A 13,786-nucleotide genomic window follows, 5' to 3' on the forward strand; every position below is an offset into this window, starting at 1 on the left:
ATAGAAAGTAAACATGGTCTTCTACTAAGAGCATCAGCCACTTGATTGAGGTTTCCAGCTTTGTGCTTAATTACGAACTGAAAATTCTGAAGGAACTCTACCCATTTTGCATGCCTTGCGTTGAGCTTTTGTTGGTGACTAAGATACTTTAGTGCCTCATGATCAGAACATAGCACAAAATCTCTTGGCAATAAATAATGACTCCAATGCTGCAACACATGAACAATAGCATAGAACTCTTTTTCATAGGTGGAGTACTTCAATTTAGATCCACTTAGCATCTCACTAAAATAAGCCACGAGTTTACCTTCCTGGCTAAGAACTCCTCCGACACCAACACCAACACCTGAAGCATCAAATAAAACATCAAAGTTAGGCAACTGAAGGATAGGAGCTTGTGTCATCTTCTTCTTTATCAATTCAAAACTCTTTTGAGCTTTTTCATTCCACTTGAACATGCCTCCTTTCAAACACTCAGTTATATGGGCAACCAAAGTGCCGAAATTTTTGATAAATCTTCAATAGAAGGACACCATTCCATGAAAGCTCCTTATATCTGAAATTGACCTAGGAATTGGCCAATTTATGATTGCTTCCATCTTGCTTGGGTCGGCTTGAATACCAGCACTAGTTACAATGTAACCAAGAAAGCAAACATTGTTAGTATAAAAGATGCACTTCTTGAGTTGTGCATATAGCTTCTCTCTCCTTAAGGTTTCAAAAACCTTCTCCAAATGATTTCCATGTTCAACTTCCTCTTTGCTATAAATTAGGATATCATCAAAGTAGACAACAACAAACTTCCCAATGAATGGTCTAAACGCATGAGTCATAAGCCTCATGAATGTGCTAGGAGCATTCGACAAACCAAAAGGCATTACCAACCATTCATACAAGTCTTGGCTAGTCTTGAAGGCAGTCTTCCATTCATCACCTTCTCTCATACGAATCTGGTGGTACCCACTCTTCAAATCAATCTTTGAAAAGATCTTAGAACCATGTAATTGGTCAAATAGATTATCTAACCTTGGGATTGGGAAGCGATATTTGATAGTGATCTTGTTGATTGCTCGACTGTCAACACACATCCTCCAAATGCCATTTTTCTTAGGAACAAGCAAAGCAGGCACGGCACAGGGACTAAGGCTCTCCCTTATTAAACCCCTCTCCAATAGCTCTTCTACTTGCCTTTGGAGTTCAGCTTGTTGTGTAGGATTCATCATATAAGCTACTTTGTTTGGCAACGATGCTCCGGGTATAAGGTCAATTTGATGTTGAATATCGCGCATGGGTGGAAGTTCTAACGGAACATCTTCCGAGATCACATCCTCAAACTTAGCAAGCAACTTCTTGGCTCGTGTATCTAACTCATGCTCCTCATCTTGTGAATCTTCCATGGCTACTGCTATGTACAATGGCTCTCCTTTATTAATGTGGCCAATAATTTGTGATATGGTCATTAGCGTATCAGACACGGTCTTTGCCTTCTTTGAAAGTTCTTTTGGTTGCAATGGTGTCAAAATGATCTTACGTCCATCAATTATGAATGAATAGGTGGTACGGTGTGCATCATGTAAAGCACGCTTATCATATTGCCATGGTCTTCCAAGTAATAAATGGCAAGCATCCATCTTTACCACATCACACCAAATTTGGTCTTTATAAATCTTACCAATAGAAAAAGAGACCAAGCATCTTTTAGTGACTTTCATACCTCCATATTGCAGCCACCCGACTTTGTAAGGTTTGGGGTGTACCTCAGTTTCCAAACCCAATTTAGTCACCATCTCTTCCAAAACAGCATTAGTGCAACTTCCACCATCGATAATCACTGAACATACCTTGCCATGTGATGTACACCTCGTGTGGAAAAGGGCCTCTCGTTGCGATGATTCTTCATCTTCATGTTCAGCATGTAAGATCCTCTGAATAACAAGCATATCACCTTCATCAGGTTCTACATAGGCATCCTCATCTTCCTCATTAACTTCCTCAATTGGCGGGTTGTCTTCATGATTGGAATCATCTTCTTCATCAACTAACATAACAGCCTTTCGGTTGGGACAATCAGCTTGCACATGACCAAAACCTTGGCACTTAAAACATCTTTTCCTAGTCATATCCCCCTGAGGTTTCTTTTCATCACCCTTTGAAGATGAATTAGAAGAATTACCTCTATAAATAGCCTTGGAATTTCCACCACTACCACTACTAGTACTCCCTGGTTGGGGTAATTCTTCTTGGAGTATAATTTCTTTGGCTCCTTTTGTTGTTGCTCGATGTTGATGGCAAGCTTTCATACATCATTGAATGTCCAATAAGGTTGTAGGCGAATAACATCGGAGATGGCACGCCTTAAGCCACTAATATATCTTGCTATAGTCTGTTCCTCAGGTTCTGGGGTATCACACTTAATCATGAGGTATTCAAACTCTCGAGTATAGTCTTCTACGGTCTGGTCTCCTTGGCGGAAGTTACGAAATTTAAGATAATTCGCTTGTTTGTACATATCAGGAAGAAAACGTCTCCGAAGTTCTCTCTTCATCTTCTCCCAAGTTCGAATCTTACCACGACCTTCTCTTTCTCTTTCTCGCTTCAAATTGTCCCACCAAAGTGAAGCACATCCCTTAAACTTGATGGCAGCGATCTTAACCTTTTTCTCCTCAGAATAATCCTTGAACTTAAAGATTCGTTCAACGGTCAATAACCACTCCATAAACGCATCCTCTTGTGCTTTTCCATCAAAATCAGGAACATCAACCTTCACATCATCCCTTTTCTCCCGAGTATGGTTCCTCCTTCTCCTTGGGCGGTCAGATTCATCGAATTCTTGTCTCCTAGGAGGATCCGAATTTTTACTAGTCATTTCCACCGGCCATACGAAAGGGGTTAATATCAGAGTCCCCTTCATCGTCTTCCTTGGGCCTTCTGTGTCGTTCTTGCCTGTTGGAGTTGCCTCTGTAGTTGTTCAATTGTCCTTCTCATCTCTTCCATCTCCATGTCACGATCGGATGTTCTTCCTTCACTCTTGAACCCAACGACCTTTTCTTGCTTGCATATTAGGTTCACCACCTACTGCTCTGATACCAAATTGATGTGATTCTTCGAATTAAAAAAGAACCAACCGACCAGGATCAAGATCTTGAAACAAAAACGTGGTTTATGGGCGGATTTTAGGAAACAACGTATCTCAAGTTTTAGGATTCGGAATCCGATGATTCAAAAACGAGGTGAAAGATGATGATTCGAACTATAAGAAAGACTATTTACTCGTTCAAAACAAGTAAATATTGAAGTTGTAGCGGTTCAATGAAAGTTCTGATTCTAGGATATCAAAATAACGAATTTAGATCAAGAAACGTGTTCTTGAATGAAAAGTTCCTAAAGTCACCACTTGGAATCAGTTAACGTGATAAAGAAACACCACATGTAATTGAAAACAAGATAAAGACTATCACCACCTTGCTTGGAACCAAAAACAAGGATAAAAAGACAAAATAGAGAAAAATACTCTATTGTAAAACTACGCAAACCTTAAAAACGTGAATTGCATTCTACAAGGCAAGAGAACCCTTTATATAGGCCTAGAGTCTCTTCTTTGATGACTACAATTCCTATTCTAATAAGGAAAGTAAAATCCCTATTCTATAAGGAAAAGAAACTAGAATCCTACTAAAACGAAAATCCTTATTCTAAAAGGAATAAACTAAATCCTATTTTAAGAAGGAAAGGGTCTTGGCTTCTTGAAATCACTCTTGGGCCTTTTGAACTTGAAGACACGTCCACATACCTATTCGCGGGCATATAAGAACTTGTTTTTGGCGAGCTAAATAACAAAAGGCTAATATAGCTTCTTGATTTGCATCATCTTCATTGATCACCATTCTTGTTTGCCCATAGGTGTTGTTCAAAAAAGAACCATTCTGAATTGTTTTATCTTTCACAAGTTTTGTACTAAGGTTCGCAATCAATTCGGTGTTTCAATTAAGGTATTGCGTAGTGGTAATGCCAATGGATGCTTATCATCTCCCTTTGTTAGTTTCACGTCTTCTCATTGGAATCACTCACCACATATCTTGTACATATACTCCTCAACAAAATGGATTCTCAAATGTAAAAAGGCATCTTATGGAATATGGTATACCCTACTTACACACCATCATGTTCCTTTTAGCTTTTGGAGGGATGTAATTCTCACATTTGTCATCTAATTAACCGTATACCATCTACTTTACTGTAACATCAAGGTCTTCTTTCAATTCCAGCTCCAAATATAGTCCTCACCACCTTCCATTGCGAGTGTTTGATATTGCCTGCTTAGTTCATGATCACAATAACAACGACCATAACATACCCAGTGTAACCCCACAAATGGGGTCTGGGGAGGATAGAGAGTACGTGACCTTACCCCTACCTTTATGATCACAATTGTAGGGAAGATGAACTTCAGGCCAAATAGGTGAAATGTGTCTTCCTAGTGTACTTTCGCCTCCATAAAGGTTACAAATTCTATGATCCAATAACAAGTAAATATTTTATCTTAGTAGATGATGTAACCTTCTTTTGCCTATTTTTCACCAAATACAGCAAATAGATATCTAACTCCTCAAGTTTTACCCGTCCCTATGCTCTTCATACCACAAGTCAACTTTCGAGCCAACTCTTAAGCCGATTTTCCATTCTCTAGGTCTATTCCAAATGTACTCATCCTCTTGGTGACACCACAGAGAGCTCTTCAAATGAATATGTATGGTAGCACATAGGTAGCTCCAAGACTCGTCTTGTAGTCGTGCCTTCATCAAACACAAATCCCACCCATAGTCATTCATAAAGGTATTTGTACTACTCGAAATCAGCATCCTACATATAATTGCTTGAGTTATCATCATTTATCCCCTAATACTATGTCATGATGGAATTGGTTCAGTATTTCAGTTACCGGAGAACAAATCTACTTTTAGGTGTTGTTGGGTCTATATAGTGAAAATGAATTTGGATGGCAAAATTGATCAGTTAAAGGTGGCGCTTTGTTGCCAAAGGGTACACTTAGCTTTATAGCCCTTGGGAATTGATTTAGTTATCGGAGGACATATCTATTGCTAGGTGTTGTTGGGTCTATAGAGAGAAAATGGGTTGGGATGGCAAGATTGATCAGCTAAAGGCTAGCCTTGTACCAATGAATATACTTAGATTTATGGTCTTGAGTACAGTAACACATTCTTTTCACTTTCCAAAGTTGCATTTGTCCGATACTTATCTCCTTGGTGGCAATGCACCGTTGAGCACTTCATCAGCTGGTTAAGCACTATTTTCTATTAAAATGACTAATAAGCACTATTTTCTAGTGTTTAGCTAGAAATGCTGGAGATGAAAATAAGCAGTTGATATGTTTGGCAGAAAAGCTAATAAGCACTATTTTCTATTAAAATGACTAAAATGCCCTTAAAGCTATTAGCACTAAAAATGAATTTATTATTGTAGGATTTTAATTCTAAATTGATTATAGTACAAATTAGTTTATGTCACAATTTAGTAAAAATTCTAAATCTATTAGACAATTATTTTAATTTAGAGAGGTTTTTTTCACTTTTAGCAAAATCAGAACACCCGTGTATGAATTATGAAACTATTAAAAGTATCGTACTTTGAATTCTTGTCGAAGAAAGAGCATATATAACTCGTCAAGCTTAAAAATTGCTTATAAGATAAATCTTACTCTAAAGTGCGTACATGGAGTAAATGAATGTATCTTTTTACCATAGCATCTCCTTCACACAGTTACCTATGATTAACAGCCGTAGCTTACCCGGCCCGACAGGTGTGGTGGCGACTCCGCTACAGAACAGTTCGTCAAACCAAGAGCAATTGTAGCTATTTGCTCCTTCTAGTTCTAGTGAATTTCGCTCCAAATAGCATAAAAAGAAGCTTGAATTCAATTAGGGGGGAGCTGGGATGAGAAGAATAGATAGAAAGGTAGAAAAGGAGGTGTCAGCTCTGACGATTCAATCTATTCCGTCTATTCCTCAATCCTTACTCTTTATTCCCATCTTCAGCCAGGCAAACGGGGCCTTACTTATTCTGGGGGAGCCTCGAAAAGCACTGTAGAGAGGAAGATCCTTAGCCCCTCTTCATCCTCTATAGGTTTCCAAACCTTTTTTTCAACATAGGAGACAACGAGTCAGGCAGTAAATATTTTCGCCTTTTTTTTTTGGCAACCATCGACAACATTTGTTTTCTTCCTATCTTTGCAAATTTCACTAATTCACTGAAATGGAATTCACAAGAAGATGGAGACAAACTTCACGAAATGGTATCAGACCTGAAAGCAATGGCAATGACAAGAGATAGGCTGAGAGGAAGAAAGACAGGGGATAGAATTGTACTTTATTTGGTCAAACCCCACGTGTATTTTAAGCCAAAAAGCAACAAGTTGGAGTGGCCAACTTATAGCTTTTGCCTTGTTTTGAATTCTTTCAGCTTAAAAGCTATTTTAAGTTTGCCAACACTCAAGCAAGAGAAAAATGCTTTTAAGTTGGTTTGACTAGCTTTTAAGCCAATTTGAACACCCTCAAAGTACCAAAAAGTCATATCACAAAGGGTAAAATGGGGATGTAAGATTAACTAGTTTCCAGGAAGAGAAAGGTCTCGATTTTGGGGATAAACTAAAATGAAGAAGTGTCACATATTATGGGACGGAGGCAGTATTATCTAGGAAATCGGAACACCTTAAATTGTCAATTATGATGTTCATGGAATGAATCCTATGAAGTTGGAGTCAAACATTGATAAATTTCACATATTAAGATACAAATCTTGCATTCTTAAGGTTTGGGAAACCACTAAACAAAGATTGAACATGTGGGAGGATCTGAATGAACTCCGCTCATTTCCCCCCGTATGGAGTGCTCTGCTTCTTTGCTTCAATATCAGTTGAGAAAGAAGCTCTTCCACTTCAGTTTGGTGTGATTAAAACGATATGCTGGCATGTAAGTTAAATGAAATGCTATAAACCATTTGAATTTTTGTACTTTAACCGTTTCTTGGAAACAATAATATGCTAAACAAAGTTTTGTCACAGGATATCACAACAACTTAAAGCTCTTCTAACAGCTCTGTAGCTCTTCAGTTTACCAAAAATTATATCATGATAAGTAAATATTTCATTCAAACACAAAAGCTATTGTTATTCATGTAAAGAAGCTACGATAGACTAAATGATAAATGGACGGAGTGATTCTCACCATCTTTGGTAAAGAAGGGCTCTTCCTGTCCATTGCATTATAGGATTGTAATGCCTTGGTTTCCTGTTGCATCTTGAAACTCTGGAGGGCTGACATCTTGTGTTGTTTACCAGTCACAAGGGCCTCACACTGATTTTTTACTTGATCATAGGGTATCGGTGTAGAGGAAAGAGGGAAGTTTACAACTTGTCGGGCACTTTCCAGAACCTACATGTGCAAGAGCTAGTGTTATGCACGGTGGTGAAGCCAGAAAATTTAGTAAGGGTGTTCAAACTTTGAAGAGATAAATAATTTCTTTTAGATGAATTGGTGCAACGAAAAATTTAAATCAAACTACTCTCCCTTTTCATTTTATATGACCTTATTTCCTCTTTGGTTCGATAAAAAACGAATTTCTCATTTCTAAATTAAATATAGAACAAATTAACTTATACTTCATTTTTATCATTAACAACAACAACCCAGTAAAATCTCACAAGTGGGGTCTGGGGAGGGTAGAGTGTACGCAGATCTTACCCTTACCTCAGAGGGGTAGAAAGGTTGTTTCCAAAACACCTTCGGCTCAACATTTTTACCATTAATAAAAGCTTTTATACACCACTTATAGCATATTTAAGACAACAAGCTTCAAATGTCTTATAACCATACAGATGTTATGGTATACTGTATATAAGATAACAAGTTGCCAATCTTTTTTCTTTATTAAACTACATGCCTAGTTAAATAGTTTCACATAAATTAAAATAAAAAGAATAGGTAATATATAATTAAATCATAAAAACACTTGTAATGGAACTAATAATTGTATAAATTAAAATAAAGTAAATAATAATACACAAAGTATAGTTACTATCACCTATATGAGCAGACCAGTAAGAAAGGTTAAAAGGGCTAAACAAGAACTTTACTTTACTCCATGGTCCACGCCATGACGAGTTGAAAATTTATTTTATAATAATATAGATATCCATATTAAGTATATTGTAAGAACCTTATTTGAAAAGGGCACACATTGTAAGAAGAGAAAGAGAGCTAAGCGCAAGTGTGCAACTCAACATGATTGGCGGGAAATGAGAAATTGAGCCTGCTTTTATCTGTTTTGTTTTTAAAAAGTGTATACTGATGAAAGAGTTGAGGAACGAACACGCAACACATGGAATAGTTTTGAACACCCTATGCCAGTGGACTACCTATTTCAGTTGTTTCAAAAGTGTTCAAAGTTTATTATATATCAATAAAAAGCACTATTTAACCCATATACACAATATAATTTTTCGTCGAACGGTGTTCAGTTGACCTATCCTTGGATACACATCGCTTCGCCTCTGGTTATAAAGGTACATGCTACTGATCTTATAACTCATAGTCCCACACCCAACTTGACAGTGTTTAACAAAAAAAAATACTTAAGTAATTCTCTCTCGCTCTCTCTCTCTATATATATATATACACACACATATATAAAAGCATGAAACCCCTCCCTTGGTGAAATATTATTCGCCTTTTTTATTCTTTAAAAATGGATTTCAATTGGACATAATTGTTATTTAAATATTTTCCTAATATTTTGAACTTTGAAATTAAATAAAATTTGATTATTAATCTTTCCTTATTTAAACTATCTACCAAGTCAAATATTACTTTCAGAGCATTACCTAATATTTAAAAGTTTGATTTCAAAAGGAATTATACATATAAATTGCTTACAAGTGTGTATCACTTGGGGTTTTATTATATGTGGGTATAAATTTTATGCATAAACTAGTAAATTTTTCTGCGCTTCGTGCGGTCTCAGGCAACGATATATATTAAAAAATAAAACAAATTTAGCTCATACATTCACGTTATGAAAGTTTGTTAACCTAACACTTCTTCCAAATACATAGAAAAAACCAACAAAAAGAAACAAACATATAACGCAATATATATATATATATATATATATATATATATATATATATTATAGTAATAAGCAACGATATATATTAAAAAATAAAACAAATTTAGCTCATACATTCACGTTATGAAAGTTTGTTAACCTAACACTTCTTCCAAATACATAGAAAAAACCAACAAAAAGAAACAAAGTTATAGCAAGATATATATATATATATATATATATATATATATATATATATAATGTAATATATTATAGTAATAATTTTCCTTTTACTTTGTTGAATTCAAAAAAAATGTAAAGCCACAAATCTTGGCCATATTGTCATCAAATGAATAATTTTCAAATTAAATTTCCTTCACTTTTCATTTGTTCCTTTTTTATTTTTTTTCCTTCGTTTCCTTTTTCTTTTTCCTTTTGTTTCTCTTTCCATTTCCTTTCTTATTTCCTTCGTATCTTCCTTATTTGTAACTTCTCTTTCTAGCAAGAACTACAGAAAAGGTTAATTTTTCCTTTTATGAGCAAACATATTATTTCTTTTTCTCATCTCAAGTCTTTTAAAAATTCCAAAAGAAAATCAATTTATTTCTCTGAATAACTCCTCACACCATTCTTAGACTTCCATCCCTAATCTTATAGATACCAGACACCCACCACACATGTAGAGGGGGGAGAAGAGACAAAAGAAACAAATGATATCTTTAAAACCCCATGTTCAAAAGCTTCACTCGATAAGAATATCAAGCGATATCTTTAAAACCCCATGTTCAAAAGCTTCACTCGATCTGAATATCAAGCTCACCTGAAGATTTTAATTGTAATTTCTACTTGTTCATGATATTAGTTTTCAATTTCAGATTTTTTTCCTACTAACGTTGTTACACGAAAGTTAGGTTTTTATCAAAGTGACAATTGCAGCATTTAATGTATATATGATTTGCAGGTTTAAATCATTTAAATTTGATAGTATGAGATAAGCTTTCTGCTCACAGGATAACTTTGTTTTGCCATCGCCTTTGGAGTATTTATTTCTTTTTCTCTTAATCTTATTTTTCAAAATAAAAAGCATGGTTCTTTTTTACCTTAAAGATGTTTCTACATACGAATGTAAGGCGTGAATATTCAACGCAAAAATATTAAGAAAGAACGGGACTTCATTCACGACTTACTGTAATTTTAAACCAAATCACATAAAATCAATTTTCAAAGTGAAGGAGACAAAAGAAGAAAGGAACCTTATACTGCAGTTCAGAAAAAAAAAATAGAAGACTCACTTGAAGCTTTTGCTGGAACTGTCGCATATCCGATGGATTTCGTGCTAAAGTAAATTCTTCTATGCTAGGTAACGGATTGAGAAGAGGAAGAGTGTGGATATATCATGTGTTGCAACTTTAATTACCCTCCATTAATTTCAAAATTGTTGAAACCGCCTCACTAGTGAGGATTTAGGAAGTGTCTGTAGCATCGTAATAACTGTCATGGGCTGCTTTCCAGACACGCCCCATGACCCCTTGGCTGCGCCCCATGGCGGCCTAGCAAGCCTCACAAAGCCTAGCACCATGGTCGGCCCCGTGGTCTTGGCTGCGCCAAGTGACAAGCGCGCATGCGCCTCTGTCGCCCCACCGATGCCTCTCGCCAGCGCCCAGTGGCTGGCCAATGACAACAGCGCCGCGCGCCCTGACAATGCCGCGCGCGCAGATCCTGATGCCTCGCCAGCACCCAGCTGCAGGCCCATTCCAGCAGCGCCTCGCGCACAGACCCTGATGCCAAGCACCAGCGCCCAGCCTCAGGCCAACACAGCAAGTGTCGCGTGCGCCCATAGCAACGCGTGCGCAGACCCTGACCCGCAAGACAAAGTTGCTGCCATCGGACTTAGTTCTACCTTGTAATAAATTAAGTCCTTTTCATTGTAATTATAGGCTAGTTTACATCATTTCCATTCAGTGTGCTTCTACAGCTTTATTAGGACTAGTCATGTAATGTTGGTTTATTTTTTTTAAGCATTATTAAGGGGGACCAAACAATCAAACATTTTCAAGCAAGCATTTTTCTGGTGTCTCTCCCCCTCGACACCGCATCTTTGTAATCAGCATTTCAGTCATCAATAAAACCATCATCATCATTCAAAACCCAATTCTCTCTCAGCTTCCGCAATTGCTCGTGACATTGGTTTTCCCGCACAGCACTGACAATCTAGTCTAGCGTGCGGAGGGGACCTCATTGGCGGACAACAACCGCACTGACATCGGTTGCTTAGCCTTACGTTGCCCTTCCAAAGAACATCAGGAAGGCGTTGCGTAACAGTTGGTATCAGAGCCTAGGCTCGACATCGGACGAGGGAACACATTTGCCATCATCACCATTTCTGACCATGGTGAATCATGGGGAGCGTCTAGCATCCCTAGAAGAGACGGTTGACCGATTACGACCCATCGTGGATACGGTGCCTGATCAAAACAACAACCTAGTGCAAAGGTTGGACGACCTGGACCGCCGAATGCGGCAGGCAGAAAATGACATTGCAAACATCAGTCGTGACTCTGACGATGACCGACAAACGGCAGCCATCGAAACTACCAATATTCATGGCAAATTTGAGGACCTCCAACAGGAGCGTGCCGACGATTTAGCCCATCAGCAACAAGAGGCAGACAGACTAACTGCCATGCAGCAAACCATAGACGACTTGACAGGCAAGCTCAATGTTGTCAATGCTGCCCTACAGAGCCTACTTCGGCGACAGCCACATCAGGGGTGCAGCAAACCTCACCCCCATTCCACAAAAGCTTAAGATATCGGAGCCAAAGCCATACGACGGATCCCGGGATGCTAAAGAAGTGGAAAACTTCATCTTCGACATCGAACAATACTTCGATGCCGTGGGCCATTTGGAGGAATCCAAAAAGGTAGCGACTGCTGCCATGTATCTTCAGGGCGATGCCAAACTTTGGTGGCGGGTCAAACACGAAGCCATCAAGGCCGGTGAAGATACTCTTCAGACATGGGACGAATTGAAGGTAGCCATACGCCTGCAGTTCTTTCCCGAAAATGTGGAATACAATTCCAGGAGAAAGCTACGGGACCTCCGCCACACCAGATCAGTGAGGGAGTACGTGCGCGAATTCTCCGCACTCATGCTAAACATACGCGACATGGGGGACAAAGACAAACTCTTCGCATTCATAGAAGGTTTGAAACCTCATGCCCGTATGGAACTACAACGACAACGGGTAGACACCCTGCCCAAGGCCATTCAAGCTGCAGAATGCCTTGGCGATTATCATTTGGGAACTCAGAACGACAGGCCCCAGCCGTCTGTCCGAGGGGGATCCAACGGGCACCATCCCAGCAATGGTGGCCCAAGCAAAAGTGGGGGAGATCGGAGTGCATCCAAAACTAAGACTCCTCCCTCCAACAGCAACAGTGCTGCATCCATCAACAACAATCAGGGGAGAAAGCCTCCCTCAGAATGCCGTCATTGCGGCGGGGCACATTGGAACAATGAATGCCCAAACATCAAGGTCAATGCTCATCAGACTGTCGAGGATGAGACAGATGCATCAGACACATCTGAAGACAACCAGGTAGGCGCCTTCAATGCAATTGTTGGCTCTATCCCTCATGCCTTAGCGGGGACCAGTGCATGTCCTCCTAAGAAAACATCAGTCCCGATCACCAGGAAAGGGAAAGAAAAGATGGACGAAGGACCTCCTAAGCAAGCGAGGACCCTAATGTTCGTCGAATTGAAAGTGAACGGCAAGCCCCTTCACGCATTGATAGACACGGGTGCCACCCATAACTACTTGTCATCAACGCAAGTAGAGCGCCTAGGTCTTGTGGTACAAAAGAGCAAAGGCCGCGTCAAGGCTATCAACTCACCACCTCAGACATTGGGTGGAACAGCTACAAATGTCCCAGTGAAACTTGGCCCATACAAAGGAAGCATCGACCTGCGCATCGCAATCATAGATGACTTCGACATCATAGTGGGTTTGGAGTTCATGAGGCAAACCAACACCATACCGGTACCATATGCCAACATGCTCCTGATGATGGGAGAAAACGGGGCCAAGCCCTGCACCATACCATGCTTTCCCATAAAGATGGCCGCTGAAAACATCTCGGCCATGCAGTTGGAGAAGGTAGTCAACAGACATGAACCCCTGGTTCCGGCTACCCTTCGCAGCAACAATCAGCCATCATGTCATCGGCCTCAAAAGACTGGTGACGCTCCTCAACGTGTGAAAACTTGTCAGCCATGCCACAAGGACAAGTCGGATCACTCATCACAGAAAGGACCCTCACAGCCATTACATGTCCCACAGGGACCATGGGAAAGTGTTTCCCTCATATTCATCACGGGATTGCCCCAAGTCGGTAATCTTGCATCCATCATGGTTGTCATAGATCAGTTTTCAAACTATGCAACCTTCATAGCAGCCCCGCAAAATCTCAGCAGAAGATACAGCTCGACTCTTCTTCTCGCACATTGTCAAACATTGGGGCCTGCCCAAAAACATTGTTAGTAGGCGCGACTCACGCTTCACTAGCAACTTTTGGACCCATCTCTTCAGGTGCTTTGGGTCAACATTGAGTCACAACACAGACATCCATCCACCATCGGATGGCCAGACAGACCGGTTCGATG

General features: G+C 39.3%; 1 protein-coding gene across 9 annotated transcripts in view; it reads right to left on the reverse strand.

Moving 5' to 3' along the window:
- Window positions 1-13,786, reverse strand: part of LOC104233189 (protein SEMI-ROLLED LEAF 2) — a 60,251-nt gene that overhangs the window by 14,570 nt on the left and 31,895 nt on the right. For all 9 annotated transcript variants that reach the window (XR_011402225.1, XR_011402226.1, XR_011402227.1 and 6 more), the window contains one exon: window positions 7,242-7,448. Coding sequence is in view for 6 of the 9 variants with exons in the window: in XM_070156079.1 (XP_070012180.1) it covers window positions 7,242-7,448 (207 nt within the window). In the remaining 3 variants the exon portion in view is untranslated. The remainder of the gene's footprint in view (window positions 1-7,241; window positions 7,449-13,786) is intronic.

Source organism: Nicotiana sylvestris, chromosome 9 (assembly GCF_000393655.2).
Source record: "Nicotiana sylvestris chromosome 9, ASM39365v2, whole genome shotgun sequence".
NCBI lineage: Eukaryota > Viridiplantae > Streptophyta > Magnoliopsida > Solanales > Solanaceae > Nicotiana > Nicotiana sylvestris.